This window comes from Eleutherodactylus coqui, chromosome 1 (genome assembly GCF_035609145.1).
Source record: "Eleutherodactylus coqui strain aEleCoq1 chromosome 1, aEleCoq1.hap1, whole genome shotgun sequence".
Taxonomy (NCBI): domain Eukaryota; kingdom Metazoa; phylum Chordata; class Amphibia; order Anura; family Eleutherodactylidae; genus Eleutherodactylus; species Eleutherodactylus coqui.
The window spans coordinates 414,757,852-414,777,894 of NC_089837.1; the positions used below are offsets into that span (position 1 = coordinate 414,757,852).

The following is a 20,043-nucleotide window of genomic DNA, read 5'->3' on the forward strand; positions in this document are numbered from 1 at the left end:
CGGAAGGGGCGGGGGTTTTAAGGTAATAGCGTTGACCAGTGAGGTGAGTTCCGCCGAATAAATTCGAATGTAGCCCCGCCCTCTGTAGTCATAGGAACTCTCTAGACGAGCCGGCTCTTCCTTCCTGGGAGGTTCTCTGAGAGAATGTCTGAAGCAGTGCTTAGCCCCGCCCTTGTGGGCGGTCCCTGACAACACGTTCTTCTTGTGGACCCCAACGTCTGTGCGTGACGTCACGAGCTGCACGTCCGGCTGCCGGGCGGCCAGTCACTATGGCGAGCGGGCCTGTCAGTGTGAGCGCCATGAGGGAGACCATGGACGGTGAGCGCTGGGAGGCGGGCGGACAGTGTGTGGCAGTAGGACAGCGGCTATGGTGTTATAGGCTGCCTAGTCCGCATATGTGAGGGATGAGCGCGCCCTGTTGTTAGGCCGGCTGACACCAGCGGTTTGTGTCCACAGTGTACACTGTGCTCATTCAATTGCATTCATTCTCGCTGTCACACTCGGGGGTCATTCACACGAGCGTGCGCTAGACCGCTGCGTGTATAAGGGCGGGCGCGCACAGCAACCGGAAGGGTAAAACACTGCGGGTATAAGGGCGGGCGCACACAGCGACTGGAAGCATAAAACGCTGCGGGTATAAGGGCGGGCGCACACAGCGACCGGAAGCGTAAAACACTGCGTGTATAAGGGCGGGCGCACACAGCAACCGGAAGCGTAAAACACTGCGTGTATAAGGGCGGGCGCACACAGCAACCGGAAGCGTAAAACACTGCGTGTATAAGGGCGGGCGCACACAGCGACCGGAAGCGTAAAACACTGCGTGTATAAGGGCGGGCGCACACAGCAACCGGAAGCGTAAAACACTGCGTGTATAAGGGCGGGCGCACACAGCAACCGGAAGCGTAAAACACTGCGGGTATAAGGGCGGGCGCACACAGCGACCGGAAGCGTAAAACACTGCGTGTATAAGGGCGGGCGCACACAGCAAGCGGAAGCGTAAAACACTGCGTGTATAAGGGCGGGCGCACACAGCAAGCGGAAGCGTAAAACACTGCGTGTATAAGGGCGGGCGCACACAGCGACCAGAAGCGTAAAACCCTGCGTGTATAAGGGCGGGCGCACACAGCGACAGGAAGCGTAAAACGCTGCGTGTATAAGGGCGGGCGCACACAGCTACCAGAAGCGTAAAACACTGCGTGTATAAGGGCGGGCGCACACAGCGACCGGAAGGGTAAAACACTGCGAGTATAAGGGCGGGCGCACACAGCGACTGGAAGCGTAAAACACTGCGTGTGTAAGGGCGGGCGCACACAGCAACTGGAAGCGTAAAACACTGCGGGTATAAGGGCGGGCGCACACAGCAACTGGAAGCGTAAAACACTGCGTGTATAAGGGCGGGCGCACACAGCGACCCGATGCGTAAAACACTGCGTGTATAAGGGCGGGCGTGCACAGCCACCCGATGCGTAAAACACTGCGTGTATAAGGGCGGGCGTGCACAGCGACCCGATGCGTAAAACACTGCGTGTATAAGGTGGGCGCGCACAGCCACCCGATGCGTAAAACACTGCGTGTATAAGGGCGGGCGCACACCTCGACCGGAAGGGTAAAACGCTGCGTGTATAAGGGCGGGCACACACAGCGACCGGAAGCGTTAAATCCTGCGGGTATAAGGGTGGGCGCACACAGCGACCGGAAGCGTTAAACCCTGCGGGTATAAGGGTGGGCGCACACAGCGACCGGAAGCGTTAAAACCCTGCGGGTATAAGGGTGGGCGCACACAGCGACCGGAAGCGTAAAACACTGCGTGTATAAGGGCGGGCGCACACAGCGACCAGAAGCGTAAAACCCTGCGTGTATAAGGGCGGGCGCACACAGCGACAGGAAGCGTAAAACGCTGCGTGTATAAGGGCGGGCGCACACAGCTACCAGAAGCGTAAAACACTGCGTGTATAAGGGCGGGCGCACACAGCGACCGGAAGGGTAAAACACTGCGAGTATAAGGGCGGGCGCACACAGCGACTGGAAGCGTAAAACACTGCGTGTGTAAGGGCGGGCGCACACAGCAACTGGAAGCGTAAAACACTGCGGGTATAAGGGCGGGCGCACACAGCAACTGGAAGCGTAAAACACTGCGTGTATAAGGGCGGGCGCACACAGCGACCCGATGCGTAAAACACTGCGTGTATAAGGGCGGGCGTGCACAGCCACCCGATGCGTAAAACACTGCGTGTATAAGGGCGGGCGTGCACAGCGACCCGATGCGTAAAACACTGCGTGTATAAGGTGGGCGCGCACAGCCACCCGATGCGTAAAACACTGCGTGTATAAGGGCGGGCGCACACCTCGACCGGAAGGGTAAAACGCTGCGTGTATAAGGGCGGGCGCGCACAGTGACCGGAAGGGTAAAACGCTGCGTGTATAAGGGCGGGCGCACACAGCGACCGGAAGCGTTAAACCCTGCGGGTATAAGGGTGGGCGCACACAGCGACCGGAAGCGTTAAAACCCTGCGGGTATAAGGGTGGGCGCACACAGCGACCGGAAGCGTTAAACCCTGCGGGTATAAGGGCGGGCGCGCACAGCGACCGGAAGGGTAAAACGCTGCGTGTATAAGGGCGGGTGCGCACAGCAACCTGAAGCGTAAAACACTGCGTGTATAAGGCGGGCGCACACAACGACCCGATGCGTAAAACCCTGCGTGTATAATGGCGCGCACAGCAACCGGAAGTGTAAAACACTGCGTGTATAAGAGCGGGCGCACGTAACAACTGGAAGCATAAAAAACTGCGTGTATAAGGGCGGGCGCACACAGCAACCGGAAGCGTAAAACACTGCGTGTATAAGGGCGTGCGCACACAACTACCGGAAGCATAAAACACTGCGCGTGTAAGACGGGCACACACAACTACCGGAAGCGTAAAACACTGCGTGTATAAGGGCGGGTGCACACAGCAATCGGAAGCATAAAACACTGCGTGTATAAGGGCGGGCGCACACAGCGACCGGAAGGGTAAAACACTGCGTGTATAAGGGTGGGCGCACACAACTACCGAAAGCGCAAAACACTGTGTATAAGGGCAGGCGTACACAACTACCAGAAGCGTAAAACACGGCGGGTATAAGGGCGGACACGCACATTTACCGGAAGCGCAAAACACTGCGTGCATAAGGGCGGGTGCGCACAACTACCGGAAACGCAAAACACTGCGTGTATAAGGGCGAGTGCACACAACTACCGGAAGCGTAAAACACTGCGTGTATAAGGGCGAGCGCACGTAGCAACCGGTAGCATAAGACACTGCGTGTATAAGGGCGAGTGCACACAGCGACTGGAAGCGTAAAACACTGCGGGAATCCGGCCTTGTGCCCGTCTGGTGACCCCTCGTACCTGTCCGGATTCTTCTCTATGCTGTGGATGTGCAGGCCACACATATGCTCAGTACAGATAATGCTGCGGATCCTGCGGCCTGTCTGCAGTGACTGCTGCCGACGGGCCGCGGGTCGGATGGCTTCCCTTGACTTCAATGGAAGCCATCTGCACGGAATCTGGCTCAAAATAGAGCAACCGGAATCTGACGCGGGCATGTGCAGGCGGCCTACACAGAAGCGTATCTTGTTCTCTTTCTCCAGTAGATCTGCCAGTTTCTCTCTGCTCGCTCTTCTCCTGAACATTATTAGATCTCAACAAAGTTTATTTCTGGTGGCCATAAATCAGCGGATAAGGCTGGGCTCACATTGGCTCCCCTCAAAGCCTCTGGTGCAGATCCGTCATGAAGTCCTGGGCAGAGTAACACGATATCTGCATTATTCTGTCTGGAAAAACGTCTCCGGAAGCTGAATGAACCCCGTTATAGTAAATGGGGTCTTCCAGGTCTGGCATAGGCTGTAGCCAGCATTTGTGGTTTTTGTGGATGGAGCTGAGCAATGAGGACAAACAACTGCATTGTGAACTTAGCCTAAAAAGTGCAGGAGATGAGAGATGAGGACTGAAAACTAAGCTGTCAGTACAGCCTCACTGATGGACCTCCTGTGGAGATTAAGGCTGGGTTCACAGGGGGCGGAATTGCCACAGAATTTCTGTGCAGACTTTCTGAACGGAAATTCCACCTGCAGCTTTTTTTCCCGGGAGTAGCCAGCAAAGTGGATGAGATTTGCAAAAATCTCGTCCGCACGCTGTGGCCAATCCGCACTGAAATTGACATGCAGTGTGGAATTCAAAGACGTGGCATGTCCGTTTTTTCCCCTTGTCCGCAGTAGCCTCTCATCCACTCTATCGGGCCCAGGTGTGTCAGCGAGGAACTCAGAAAGTCCCAGCCAACACGATCGAAGGCCTTTTCTGTGTCCACTGAGAGGAGGCAGAATGACTGTGGCAACTGCTTGTCCGCGTGAAAATACACACGAAAAACAAATCGCGGCATGCTTTATTTCCAGAGCGTCATCCCGACGGCCCCATTACATATGGAGGTTGCCCTCTGACCCAGGTAGGGACAGGAAGAGTTTAAAAGCACCTCCCCTTTCCACCATGCTTTAGTGTCTTCCTGTCCCTACGGTGGGACAGAGGAGCAGCTCCATGCAAGCTGCGGAAAAAGAAGAGAAGAAAGAAAAACTTACCGCACGCTGTGCGATCCCCCTGGAGGGGTAGAGGTCGGGGCCGCACACTCACGAGTCCCTGCATCCCCGACCTGCGCCGCCGGTGGAGCCATATTTCGCCTCAGCAGCGCTGGTCTCCCTCGTGCGGTTAGCATGTTCGGGCCGCCGCTACCGCGATGAGATAGTTCCTCCTGGCAGGGGAACGGCAGCGGCGGCCTCCCTGGTCCTCGACGCGCATAGCGGTGACGTCATCCGGCGTGGTGACGTCACACGCTCAACGTAGGGGGTGTGGCTACCGGCGAGAACCCGGAAATGGGCGCCAAATTCAAAAATCCTCCCCATATAAGCAGGCTAAGCTCCATGGAGGATCCTGCTGACTGCCAGACAGTGTATGTGAGTATGTCTACCCGCGACAGCTCAGCATGTGAGGGAGAGACTGATACCCTACCAACTGTAAGTAGGCTATATGCCAAAATGCGCAAAATGTTCACTTGTACAAGTCGGATGCATATATGTTCCCTTTTTCTCTCCCCTCTCCCCCACTTTGCATGGGTAGATGGATAAGGAAGGTCCAAAGAAAACGGACCTGAGAAAAAAATCGAAAAAATGCGTCCTTTGCAGCAAAAGGCTCGAGGAGAGCTATAAAAAACCCCTATGCGAGGAATGCACGGGAAAAATACTTGCAGAAGAAAAAGCGGCGTTTAAATGCAAGCCTCCATGGCGTCCCTTCCCCAGGCCCAACCAGGTCCGTCACGGGTCCCTAAAAGGCCAAGGCAGACCGAATGGGCGAGCTCACTCTTCGGTGAATCACTGGAGCTCCTGTCTGAAGGAGAGTTAGAGGACCCACCAGTTCCCATAGAAGATGAGAGAAAATATTATTTCTCATCTAGCGACATTGCGCACCTCATCAGGGCGGTGAGGGAAACAATGCAAATTGAAGAGGATAACCCGCCTAGGACAATCCAAGATGAGATGTTTGGCGGCCTCCGGTCCAGGAGAAAGACCATGTTCCCGGTCAATCAAACCCTGCAACAAGTAATTACAGACGAATGGCAGGAGCCGGAAAAAAGAATAGCGGTTTCAAGAGAAATCCGAAACCGGCTCGCGTTCGCTTCTGGAGACGTCCGCCTGTACAGGGAGACCCCTAAGGTGGACATCCAAATTGCAAAAGTGGCCAAGAAAACCCTCTTGCCCTTTGAGGACACTTCCCAGCTGTCCGATCCGATGGATAAAAAAATCGACGGATTAACGAAGAAAGCCTGGGAGGCAACATCCCTTACCATTGCAGCCAACATAGCCTCAACTTCTGTGGCCAGATCCATGGTGCTATGGCTAAACAGGCTGGAAACCTCTATCAAGGATCGGGCCCCCAGAGAGGAGTTAGCCAGCTGTCTCCCCCTCCTAAAAATGGCTACCGCCTTCCTGGCTGACGCATCAGCGGAGACGGTGAGATACGGTGCAAAAACCGGAGTCCTCAGCAACTCTGCAAGAAGTGCATTATGGCTGAAGACATGGGCCGCAGATATAACGTCTAAAAACAAGCTCTGCGCCATCCCCTTCCAAGGGGAATACATGTTTGGGCCCGTCCTGGACAAAATCCTAGAGAAAGTCGGCGACAAGAGCAAGACCCTGCCCGACAGACAACCTTTCAGGAAACCATCCTTTCCGAGGAGGACACGCCAGCCACCTCCCGAAGTTAAAGGGAAGACTGGAAGATGGTCGTACCCCAAGGGAGGTCGGGGTAAGGAAGCTCAACCCTCTCCTGAACAAACGGGGTAGATTAGTGGGCTATCTAAGCCAGTGGCAGGGGATAACATCCAACCCCTGGGTACTCCGAATAATCGAAGCTGGGTACCGAATTCAGTTCCACTCTCTACCCCCTAGGAGATTCCTCATAACCTCCCCTGGGTCCCTACAGGAACAAGGGAACCTCATAAAAGGTGTGCAGGAACTCAAGGACTTAGGGGTCATTACACAAGTCCCTGATCACGAAAAGGGTGAGGGATTCTATTCCCCCCCTATTTCTAATCAAAAAACCAAACGGTTCCATTAGGACTATCTTTAACCTTAAAGCCCTAAATAAATTTATTTCGTACAAAAAATTCAAGATGGAAACAGTAAGATCTATTGTCTCACTAATAGACCGGGATAGTGTAATGTGCACTATAGATCTCAAAGATGCATATTATCACGTCCCAATAACTGCAGCCCATCACAAATACCTGAGATTCGCTCTGCGGGAGGGGGACAAGATCCAACATTATCAATTCACGGCCCTTCCATTCGGAATCTCCACCGCCCCTCGGGTCTTCACAAAAATCATAATAGAGATGGTAGCCTATTTCAGACGGAACCAAATCCGTATATTTCCATACCTGGATGACTTCTTGTTAGTATCAAGGACAGAGAGGTCTATACGTATAGACCTATCCATGGTCTTATCTACCCTAAACAGTTTAGGGTGGATAGTCAATAAACAAAAGTCCGACCTAAATCCAGATACACAGAAGGTATACCTGGGCGTATTGCTAGACTCCCACATCCAGGAATCCCGGCTTCCATCATCTAGGAAGGAAGACCTCATCCAAAGAGTAAACTCCCTCTGTCAGGCTACGACGGTTTCTATTAGAGAAACAATGAAGGTGCTGGGCATTCTGACAGCCTGCATTCAGATAGTCCCGTGGGCACAAGCCCATACCCGGCAACTACAAGGATTTATCCTTGCCAACTGAGACAAACGGCAGACATCCCTGGATAAGAAGGTGAGCCTGTCCGTCCGCGTCAAAGAGTCCCTATGCTGGTGGACCTCGCAGAGGAACCTGAGCAAAGGTACCTCCTGGTCACAAGAACCTACTGTACCCATCACAACAGATGCCAGCAAAACGAGATGGGGAGCGCAAGTAGCCGACCTAAATCTACAGGGAATCTGGGACCCCCAAGTAGCTAAGCGCTCATCCAATTTCAGAGAATTAAGGGCAATCTGGGAGGCCCTTCAGGCAGCAGAACCCCTTATAAGAGGAAGGCATATCAAAATTCTAACAGATAATATGACGGCTCTGTCATTTGTTCGTCACCAGGGGGGAACGCGACACCCACAACTGCAACAACTGGCGACAAAGATACTCCGCTGGGCGGAATCCAACGTGCTGTCTCTCTCAGCAATCCATCTAAAAGGGTCCACAAACATCGCCGCCGACTTCCTAAGCAGACAGAGCATTCTTCCAGGAGAATGGGGACTGAACCAGCGAGTCTTCGACCAACTAATCTGCCAGTGGGGAGAACCGCAGATAGACCTGTTCGCCACGAGGAAAAATTCAAAGTGCCGGGACTTTTACTCGCTGAATCCCAGAGACAATCCATGCGGGGTAGATGCCCTGTCCTAAAGCTGGGACATGGACCTAGCCTACGCCTTTCCCCCTTTCCCACTGATCCCCCGCACCCTCAAGAAAATCCAAACCAGCCGGGTGGCAGTCATACTGGCTGCCCCTATGTGGGACAAAAGGCCCTGGTATCCCCTGCTAAAAGCCTTGACTATTCGAGGTCCACTCCTACTACCAGCCGTGGAAGATCTCCTGCTCCAGGGCCCGCTAACATACCCGGGGGTCGAGAAATTGAGGCTGGCAGCATGGATGCTGAAAGCATGATACTGCGTGGGAAGGGACTCTCCCATAATGTAATTACTACCCTGACAAAAAGCCGTAAGCCTATCACGACAGCCATCTACGATAGGATATGGAGGAAATTCACAGATTTCTGTAAAATAGAGCCAGGGAAAATCCCAGGGATTGACATACCTGTGATCCTGGAATTTTTACAGGCAGGCCTAGAGAAAGGCCTTGGCCCTAGAACCCTGAAAGTTCATACAGCAGCACTAGGGTCCTACCTAGACTTCCCTTTGGCAGAACACCGCTGGGGTGCGTAGGTTTCTCAAAGGGGCAGAACGACTTCGACCCTTTGTCAAAGAAACTTTACCTGGGACCTAAATATAGTCCTAAATAGTTTTTGCCAACCCCCCTTTGAACCCCTCTCCCAACTCTCCCTGAGACTACTCACGCTAAGTTACCCTTTTAGTTGCCATAACTTCGGCTCGGAGAATAGGGGAATTACAAGCGTTATACTGTATTGAACTATACATGGTAATACAAGATGACAGGATTACCTTCAAATTGGACCCAGCCTTCCTACCGAAGGTAGTGTCAAATTTTCATAGGGAGCAGACGATCACTCTGCCCTCCTTCTGTCAAAATCCCCGCAATGAAAAAGAACGAGAATTTCATAGCCTAGACGTTAGAAGAGCCGTTCTAGCGTATCTGGAGGCTACCCGCTCTTTCCGTAAAAATAACCTCTTTATCCAATTTCGGGGGCCGGCAAAAGGAAAGACGGCATCTGAGAGCACCATCGCGAGGTGGATCAAGACTGCCATCCAAGAGGCATATAAAGCCAGGGGTCTCGATCCTCCGGGGAAAATTAGAGCCCACTCCACATGCTCCCTCTCCTCCTCTTGGGCAGAAAAAGGCCAGGCGTCTGCCGAGCAAATCTGCAAAGCAGCAACCTGGTCTAGCATACATACATTTACCCGACACTACAGGGTTAACGTCCAGTCGGACAAAGACCTGGGCTATGGACGAAAAGTCCTCCAGGCAGTAGTCCCGCCCTAGGGCCACGTATAATTTGGTATACTCCATACGTAATGGGGCCGTCGGGATGACGCTCTGGAAAGATACGGATTACTTACCGGTAGTCCCATTTCCAGGAGTCATCACGACGGCTCATAGTTCCCTCCCTTTTAGTTTAATTCATGTTTTTCAAATGTAAATCTGACCGAATAAAGGTAAAATTTGGTTTAGTAAACATTGTCCACCGTAATAATTTGTAAGTCACTAAAGCATGGTGGAAAGGGGAGGTGCTTTTAAACTCTTCCTGTCCCTACCTGGGTCAGAGGGCAACCTCTATACGTAATGGGGCCGTCGTGATGACTCCTGGAAATGGGACTACCGGTAAGTAATCCGTATCTTTCTGTGCGGGTCTCGCAGAGGCCTGCAAAGAAATGTCACTCCCGGGCCGCCAGCTCCGCTCTGCACATGCGCCGCTGGCCGTCAGCCAGCGCATCACAGAGCCGGAGCCGCGGGAGAGGTGAGCGCCGCACTGGACCCTGCAGGGGCTCGGGTCGGGTCCCGCTGCTAGAATTCTCGCAGCGGGATCCGACCCGGCCATCTGCAGGTGGCCTTAGGATTGGAGTGAGGATTTCTCGGAATTGTTTAAAAAAAACGGGGGTAAGCCTGTCTGGGCCGGGGACTTTCCCCGTCGGCGAGGTCTTAATAGCCTCGCTGATTTACTCTGCTGTAAATCCCAATTCCAATGACTCTCTAGTCTCTCCTGATACTCAGAAGGGCCATTTTCTGTATATAGTCATCGATCTTAACTTTCTGGTTGGTGGGGATCATATCAGCCAACTAGGCTATGTATATTATAGGGGCCATGATAGTAGGCCCTGGAAGCCTCTGATTTCTCTGGGGTTGTGCTTTTTTTGGCCTGTACTGTCTGCTATGTGAGGTTAGAGTTATTAGGGAGAAAGCGAGCATCCACATTTGTTAGCCTGCTCATATGAGTAGCGTTTCATACTGTCCCTAAACTGCAAATATTTTTGGTCAAGGAGGTGCCTCAACTCCTCTCTTGTGTTCAGCAGTTTATTCTGCGTGGATGGGGTTCCTGACTGGCGGAACAGCCTCTACAGATTTGCTAATTTGGCTAGTAGGGAGATGATTTTGTCTGCTTTCTCACGTTTTAGGCGTGTCCCATGCTTGATAAGGACTCCCCTCAGGACACATTTCAGTGCTTCCCACTTAACTGGCTTAGATGTTGTGTCAGCAGAGTCATCATTAAGGAAATTTTCAATGGTGCTACTCAAGTCTGCACAGCACAACCGATCTTTCAAAAGATTGTCGTTCAACTTCCATGACCAAGGCCTCTCTAGAGCACCCAGGACCGTCAAAATGAGAAGAATCGGGCATGGTCTGACCAAAGTGCTGACCCAATGGATGCCTCCGGGTTCCATGTTTGAACGTGGTGGCTTGTGACTATAAGGTCAATGCAGCTGTGTGACTGTTCTGCCGGGGAGAAATAGGAGTAGTCTCGCTCTGAAAGGTGGGTCACCCTCCAGATATCCACCAATCAAGATAGGCGTGAAAAGGTATTTTAGAAGGAAAAAAAAAAGAGGGGAGGGGGGCAACAAGCGATGATCCCAACAAAAAATAAACACTAAAGTTAAGTTCACTCAGAACCAAACGGAGGTCACAGACTAGCCAGGCCGCACCAATCTCCCCCACAAGTGAGGAAGACGCCTGTACCCCCCAAAAACCAGAAAAATGGGCGAGGTTAAAAAAACTAGAAACTGCCCGTGGGTTGACCTAAGGTAAGTCCTGGGCCCCCCGGTCTTGGATGCGCTTTCCACTAGCGGACAGTCCGCCCCAGAAGGTGCCTCAAGGGCAACAACGGCCATTATGTAAACTTATGGGAAATCATTTTCTAATTAACATTGGAAGCATAATGCTACCAGCATAAACAACCTGTAGTGCAAATGCATGAGCAGAGTCCCTTCCATCCGTGTTGATGGGGAACGTGCACCACCTTGTCCCTCTTGTCGTCTTCTCCTTCTTCTGGGGCCCCTGTATGGCTGTTGAGGAAGCTCATTCATAGGTAGTGAAGATAGGGTTGGCCAACCTATGATATCGGGAACCAGGAGGCTGAGTATCTCCCAAACGGCCGGAGCATCCTCTGGGTGCCTCAGCCCTCTCATGATTCCTTTGTGGCGGACCTAAAGATGGAAGTGGAACCCCCCCCAGCTGTACGCCATTTCCTGTCGGCGGAGTTTCTCCAGCAGAGGGCAAGAGCCCTTCACCTAGCCAGTGTGAATCTTGACAAGTTAGGCAATATTTGAAGCCGTGCCCCCTGTATTTCTCGTCGCTCACAAGCTTCCCTTATTATTGCTTACTTCATTTGGAATTTGTGAATCCTGCAAGCTGTCACGTGGGCCCTATGACATCTGTCCATCTCCAACGGAGCCTCTCGCAAGTCATTGAAGATGCTTTGCCCTGTCACCTCTAACCTCGGGGGCGCTATATTCTCAGGGAGGCCTCTTATATGGATGTTGTTCCTACGACCCCTGTTCTCCACAACATCCAGAGAGTCCATTAGAAAGTGTAACTGGGATATGGTTGCCAGGGCAGATTCATGGTACTCCACTCTTTCCGTAAGGGACAACACATCACCCTCTGACGTCGAGACCCTCTATCCCAAATGGTGGACATCCTGGCAGGCAGAGCAAATCTGAGCATTGTATGCGCACTCTAGGCGCGAGACATACCCCTCCATATCCTCTCTAGTTGGAATAGATTGCAACTGGGCTCTCAGTTCACGAAATTCAGATATTGTATATTCATGACCGGGGAGGGGATGCATTAGAGACCCCTGAGCTACCCGTTAACAGTTCCTCCCTACTTTTAGCAGGATTATGATCCCTTCTGACTGAGGCAGACAGGGCGCATTGAGATTCTGGGCCCAGGCTTGCGATCTGAGCAGGGGCTGCCTTAGTAGGGGCTAATGGAGAGCCTGCAGCTTCATCTTCTGTAGCATGGGGGGGCTGGGGGGAGACAGTCCTTTCATAAGAATGGTGGACTGCACCCCTGTTGGGGGTTGGGTGCAGTCTTCAGGGTGTCAGTGTGCACATTGTGCAGAGATAGCTGCTCCCCTCTGACTGGGGTGGGAAAGGCACCTTTAGATTCTGGGCCCAGGCTTGTAGTCTGAGCAGGAGCTGCCTGAGTGGGGTTTAATGGAGAGCACACAGCTGCACCTTGTGTAGCAGCAAGGGGTGAGGGAGACAGTTCCTTCATAAAAATGGTGGACTGCACCCCTGTTAGGGGTTGGAGGCAGTCTTCAAGGTGCCTGGTGCAGGGGTTCATGTGGTGTAGGGTAGCTGTGGTCTTCTCTCTGACCCCTCCATCATACCTCTGCTCCCGCACTGTGTGCTGCCAGAGAGGTGTGCTGCATTTTCTCCTGCAATGGGTGCCCCCTGCCACGTGGGTCTCTTTGCCTCAGGGCTGTAGGGACCACCACCACAGTTGTCCCCCATGGATGTAGCATTGGATGAGTGGTGAGGCGCTGTGTTCCTGCGGCTCCTCCTCTCGTCTGCTGCCGGTGTCATCTTTTGTTCCCCCTCGGCTGGACCCCGGCCGCTGCCCCTGAAAGCGGACTACAGGATGCCGCTGGACTCGGCTCTTCTTACTGCTGCTCATGGTGATCTCTGGGTGGTGAGGGTAGCCGCGTGGAGTTGGAAGTGTAATAGAAGGCTTTGTTCCCATTGAAATCAATGTGAGCAATTCCTTCTATTACCCTTGTAGCTCCAACCCCAATGCAGATGTTTGGCTTCACTGCACTGACAGAGGGCCAGAGGATCAGTTGATTGGTGGGGATCCCAATTGACGGACTCCCACTGACAAATAGTACATTCCCGGAAACCCCCCTTTAAACTTAAACCTATCTTCAATGTTTGACTTGGTGAGAGTCCAAATCCTTTCTTCCCTTCTGCTCAACATAATGAAGGGGCTATGTCACACCAGCCTTGTTTACCCAGATGCAGCCACACTAATGTACAAAGTGCATGAATAGCAATGGAATAAAGGTTACTTTAAGATGGAATGATTACACTGGTCAACAAATCAAAAACATTTTCTGGTTTGGAAACAGGTTGATTCAACTAATTTTGGGGTGCTGAATTCAATGGAATAATCAGACTCTATCACGTCACATTTCTGAGATACAAGCACTATTACATAGACAATAATACAGTATTGCCAAATATTGTCTGGTTTGAAATCCAAAAATAACACTCAGAACTCAATGTTTTTCTGGTAATGTATTTGTGAATGAAACTCCATATTAATATGCTGAGATAAGAATAAAGAGGTGCTTCATGCAGATTGCAACAAGCACTAAACAGAAGTACAGATAGGCTCATGTCAGTAACCTTCCTGCTCAACTACAATGTACTGCCATCTAGTGACCATTTTTAGAACTTCATCCACTGTGTATTACATTCAAATAAAGCGTTTAGCTTAGTCACTGATTGAATTTTATATAAATAATTCACCAAAAAATGAGCACAAACAGAAAAACCTTTTTAGAATAATTAAAAAAATATCTAAATTGCATAAAAACCTTACTTGATACATCATTTCTAACAGTTAATTTGGATTCTGCACCTAAAAATCCATAAGAATTGATATATCGCACACCAGATGCAAACATGTTATTGAGCAGTGTTATCTTTCAAATGAGTGAAAATGAACTATATCATTCAGTCCAAATGCGAGGCAACGACTAACAAGAATCTTTAGGTTTATGCTCATTGCATAAATACCATCGTTGGCTCATTCACTTATTCAGCTTTAGCAGCGGTCATTCAGTCTTTCACATTTGCTGCATAAGCGAATGTGAAAGACTGAATGTTGGCTTGTTCTAAGGAGCATCAATGTATGTGTCTGTCTAAGCAGCCTGTACGAGCGTGAATGAGTTAGTGGTGACATTGCTCGCCCATTCAAACGAGAATCAGCTGGTCTAAAAGGGTAGGCCATTAGTGTTTTTGTGCAAACCTCATTAAAATACGACATCTATCCCTCATTGACTAATGAAGACTGGGAGACCGCAGTGTCCACGTACACCGAGGTCTCACCAGCCGCAAACCATAAGCTAACCCAACTATATATTCTGCACCAATGTTATCTGACACCGACCAGGCTTCACAAAATGAGTAGATCGGCTACCAACCAATGCCATCGTTGCCGGGCACCTAATGCAAATTTTAATCACCTGATTTGGTGTTTCCCAATGGTGTACACATACTGGGAGGAGGTTATGGAGTTTCTAACCCAACTGCTGGGAATACCAATACCACCGGATCCAGCAATATGTCTACTAGGTATTATAGACGAAGAACAAATGGCAATATTCTGATAAAATATTTCTTATCAAAGTATTATTTTACACCCGTAAAGTTATAGCCCTACGTTGGATGGATAGACGCCCTCTGACGCTCGCAAAATATCATTAATTCCATCTTGCCATATGAGAAAATAGTTTATAAAAACAGAAAATGCCCAAAAAATTCAATAAGGTTTGGGGGATTTGGTGTGGGTCAACAAACACAAACTTCACACAAGAAGAACCATACCCAGGCTTGATAAGTAAAATAAGTGATAACACCATCAACACTAGGAATGTATGCATTAACATATTTAGTAACTGCAGAGACAATGTGACCTATTTGTGTGCTGTATATCTGTCCTAAAGAGCTTTTGATGTATGCAAAGTTATTTTACCACTCATTGCATGTAATGCATATTGTTCAATAAAACGAGTTAAAAAAAAAAAAAAACATCTGGGGACAGACCTCGTACTGGATTGTCACCGGAATTGACTGTTCCCTTAATTCTCTACTTCTCATTGCCCCAGCTAACTCATAATGTAAATTGAGCAGGATAAAGAGCAATTCAGATAGGATTCAAATCTGCAATTCACAATTTGTTTTGCCTGCGTAAGACTGATCGAGCCTCAGTGGGAGAGTTTTGCTGTCAGTAAGAGGTGGTAGAAGTGTTTTCTCCGCACAAATGCACAATGTAAATTTGTAAACAACCTCATTTGTTACCATACTGTATGAATAATGAGAAAACATGAATCTTTCCATAGCATATCAATAATATAATCTTCTATGGATTTTCTGACAGTGCTGCTTGAAATTTCAAGACTGCTGAACACCGGTTTGGATATGGAGACTTTGTCAATTTGTGTAAGACTGTGTGAACAAGGAATCAATCCAGAGGCTTTGTCATCTGTCATCAAAGAGCTGCGCAGAGCAGCGGATGGGTTAAAGGCAAGTAACTTTATAAAGAATGGTATTCTAAAAATCTAAACTGTAAATGCAACAAAAACAGTAAGTCGCACTAAAAGTATAAAGGGGTTATATACAGTTAAAGGGGTTGTCCCATCGTAGTGTTTCATGGCTGAGAATAGAAACCCGCAGCCATTTCACAACCGCCTGCATGCCTTGTGTTTTCCGTAACTCCCATTAAAGTGATTGGGTCTTGCGTGAAAAAAAGCATATCACAGCATGCTACACTGTTTCTGCAACACAGGAGTTATGGAATCAGCGAAATGTGCTTGTGCTACACTGTTACCCTAATTCCTATTCGCTTTAATGGGAGTTATGGAAACGGCGTATGGCTCTTATGTTGGCTGCTTCCATACCACCCAGCGAGGTGGTCTTGAAATGGCAGCAGGTTTCTCATCCGAGCCATGAGACCCTAAAATGGGAATACACCTTCTTAAGTGTGAACTGCAGAGCCAGAAGTATGTGGCCGCCTTGTCGGCACACTACATGGGCTTGTTCAACATCTAATTTTAAAAGATGTCAACCAGCTACAAAAAGTGTGAACAGAGAATGGTTGAAAATAGAAAAGAGATGAGTGCCTTATTTATATGTCCACCTGGTCCAGCGCAGGGGCCTCATTCCCTTCTGATCTGATCCTGTCAATTGTTATGTGCCATTCATTGTGCAGGGGACGGCTCAGCCAAACCTGTGACTTAGCTGGACGGTCAAGTGCACAATGAATGGCATGTGACAACTGAACGTCTTGGATCAGAGCAACGGGGACCAGAGCTTCTTGCTTAGCGCAACATAAGAGGCGAGTGTGCTTTATTGTTTCTATTTTCAGCCATTCACTGCCCATAGAATTTTTTGTCCTGAAAACCCTTTTACATTCTAAAGGCATCATCTTGACGTTCATGGGACTCTCCTGGGTCAGCTTTTATCACCTACTTTTTATTTCTATAATAAAAAGAGTGACCAGAAAGAAAGAAACCTCTTATTTAAATCAAGTGTTTTTTATTTTAAGCTTTAAAAAAGTTTGAGTGATGCTACTTCTAATTTTCCAACTCCTTATCCATATGAAAAATAATCCAGAAATCTTGCAGATTTCACACTAAGCTTCATAAATATAGGTCTGAAATGCCCTTTTCTGTAGAGAAAACTTTTCAGCAGTTCTGTCATTATCACAGTTGGGAATACAAAGAAAGGTGTGTATATATGTAAATATTATTATATATGTAAATTTATATATATATATATATATATATATATATATATATATATATATATATATATATATATATATATATAAATATAAAAAAACAATCACAGCATTAGCAACGGCTGACACTTGATTTCTAGTGATCAGTAACGCTGTGCCACGTGATGGCTGTGTCACAATCTGCTCTCAGATAATGTGCTGACATTTCCTCTGCCCAGCAGAAGACAACCTTTTGTCAGTCCTGGGTAAATGTGGCTTTAGAGACTTTGAGCGTGGGCACTTGTTGGTGCCTGCAAGTATGGTGTGTCAGAATATCCGGAACGGTTGCACTTGTTAGCTTTTACCGAACTACGTTATCAAGATGGCCGACTCCACATTTGGTGTAAACAGCATGATTATGGATTGGCCCATGTTTTTTGGGTGATCATGGCTTTCAGAAATTGGGGAAAACATTCCAGAAGGTGGCGAGTATCCTGCACACTGAACTAGACTCATACCTACTGCAGCAACTCTGCCATTTGGTGTAAATTTTGCAGGTAAGTGGCAGCAGATCTTGCAGCCCTTTCTAACATAGCTCAAACATGTTCAATGGTGTTACAGTTTGGGGACCAAGACAAGGTGGGGAATTCCTTGTTGTGTTCGTCCAACCACTCCCTAGTGATCAGAGTTCGAAGATGCAGATCATTGTCCTATTAAAAAAAAATGCAATGTGGTTGTAGAAGACTTCCTGAAGATATGGGTGCAGAGGTTCACCTAACGGATCCCTGTAGCGTTCACCGTTGAAGGATTGTGCTATGATGGCAAACAGTCCCAGGCTATGCCAGCAAATCTCTAACATGATACCATCACCGCCAGCTTGTTGAACCCAACGCTGCTCTCATGTGATACAGCTTCATCCTTTTTATACCAGATGTGGACCTGCTTATCTGTATGGTTCAAGAAACAGGAGTTGTCACTCCAGAAGACCTTCTGCCATGTGTCCAAGGTCCATTGATTTCTATCCTGGGCCTATGCGAAAAGTTGTTAGTGATGACATGGGGGTCATCCGAGACACTCTTGTTGGTCTTTAGCTGTTGAACCCCAGTCGACGCAAGGTATGTAGCATAGTCATTGTCGAAATTTGCTCAACTTCCCCACAGTTGTACTGCTGTGTCAGTTGGTCCATGTGGCACATCATTGCTGAGATACCAGACATGCCAACCAATGATCACCTCTAGGATCCACCTCACATGGCCTGCCACTACATGATCTTCTGTTGGATGTCTGTCCATGGTTCAACCAGTCTTGGTACACTCTTGATAGTGTGGTTCAAAGACAGCCAACAAGTGCGACTGTTTCAGAAGTACTGTCTCCACACATCTGGGCACCAACAATCTGCTTGAAAGCCACTACGTTCACCCATGACTGCCAAATATTGGCTTCTGCAGCGCAGAGAAGAGGTAATCCCATTATCTGAGAGCAGATTGTGATGTGGCCGTCACATGGTTCAGCGTTACTGATTACAGGATGTCATGTGCTAGGTGTTCCTGATGAAGTGATCGTTCTGTGTACATTATGTAATTACATACAGATTATTTGTATTTACATTCACTTTTATTGAAATTGCTGATCAATGTTCATCTTTTTTCCTTTTGCATTCTCCATCAGGCATCTGAAAATGCTCCAAGTTAATCATGTGGGATAAAACACTTCTGCACTGGATGAATGACCCTATACAAGAAAATTATTTGCTATTTCTTTCTGTGTATGTGGAACTGTTCAGATTTGTAATTCAAGTCTAAGTTATTATGCCTCAAGCTTTTTCTATTTCACACTTGTATGTTTATAAATTGTGGAAGACATTTTAATTTAAATGTTTTCTTGGCAGACCTTTAGGATGAAGGAAAATACAATTTTAGGCCAGTTTCACGTGTGCTTAATACAACCCTATGTCCTCAGCATTTCATTATTGTTTGTTCTGGATTTGATGTCATTGCTTTTATTCTATACTGGATAAATATGGATTTGTATTTGCCCAATAGAAAATAATACTAGTGTTTACAAAAATGGACAAAAGTAGTGCATGGTTTTTTTTTTGTTTTTTTTAAACAGTCATGAAAAATACAACCATGTAAATAGACACATAATTTACATTACCTCTGTATTACAGTTCACAAACCACAGACCCAATAGAGTGAAAATATGATTGTCTGAAAGCGGCTGAAGCAGAGTTAAGACTGTGTTGAACTGTTTTCTCTCCTCCCCCCAAACATTGTCTTTTACAAAAATTGCCACCGCTTGTGTGCCAAACTATTATGGATTTGCTTTGTTTTATGCTGTAGGCTTTTGCACAGCATTTGTCCACATGTGCATGTTTTACTATACTTTTTGTACTTGTAAATCGTGCGCATTTGCGGATGCAAAAAAACATGTAAGGCTGCCTGTCCACGGGCGTTGGGGAAATCCCACGGCGGATCTCTGCCGCCCGGGAGCAGGAGCCTGCAGGTGGATGTCCGCGGTTAGCCTATCTGACAAGCTGACCGCGGAGAATCGTGGCAATTCGCAGCATGCTGCGAATTGCCGTCCGTGAGCGGAGAATCGCTATGATTCTCTGCTCGTGGACAGCGGGGCTGTGCTTTCCATAGTAGTCTATGGAAAGTGTTCACTGCGTTCCCCCGGATTATCGCCGCGGGGAACGCAGTGATTATTCGCCCGTGGACAGGAGCCCTTTCCATGCTCCCATTGATTTAAATGGACAATTAAGTTAATTAGTTCAATATGTGCTATTTTTTCTCCTAACAAAATGCACATACAAAATATGCTTATGTGAATGAACCTGTTGAAATCAATGGGTTGTATTCACTGCGTTATGCTCACGTAAAACGCTGCGAAAATACATTTGCGTGACACCGTCCTAAAAGTGGTTTTCTTAGCTATAGTAAAATATGTACAAATTTAAATTCTGTACCGCAATTGATGGCCATTATATTTTAATTCATAGTTTCCAAGAATACTAACTTGTGTGTGTCTTTGTAATGCTTTCTTTAATAAATTGTGTTTTTGATACATTGAAGTTCAGGTATACTCTCATGGGCTTTTCTGATTTCTATACGAAGTGTACATGTCTTCCTTAGTAATGCAATTATGATACTAGAGTAAAGTAAATATTTCATACTCTGCAAAAAAGTGTTTCTAGATCACTATTGTCCTAATAGTAATGTAACATTGTCTAGAGTGTTCTTGAGTATTACAGTATGATAGACAAACCAGTAGAAGCCGTATGCAGAATTATATGAAATACGATCCATCAAATGACTGTGTCATTCACACTTG

The 20,043-nt window shown here is 48.2% G+C and overlaps 1 protein-coding gene across 1 annotated transcript; it reads left to right on the top strand.

The window, feature by feature from the left end:
• The first annotated feature begins 170 nt into the window (after positions 1-170).
• Positions 171-19,788, top strand: MZT1 (mitotic spindle organizing protein 1). The gene is made up of 3 exons (XM_066581207.1): positions 171-318; positions 15,370-15,515; positions 18,379-19,788. Exons 1-3 carry the CDS (start codon positions 270-272, stop codon positions 18,400-18,402), a joined length of 219 nt encoding a protein of 72 aa, XP_066437304.1. The 5' UTR covers positions 171-269; the 3' UTR covers positions 18,403-19,788.
• The last annotated feature ends 255 nt before the right edge of the window (positions 19,789-20,043 follow it).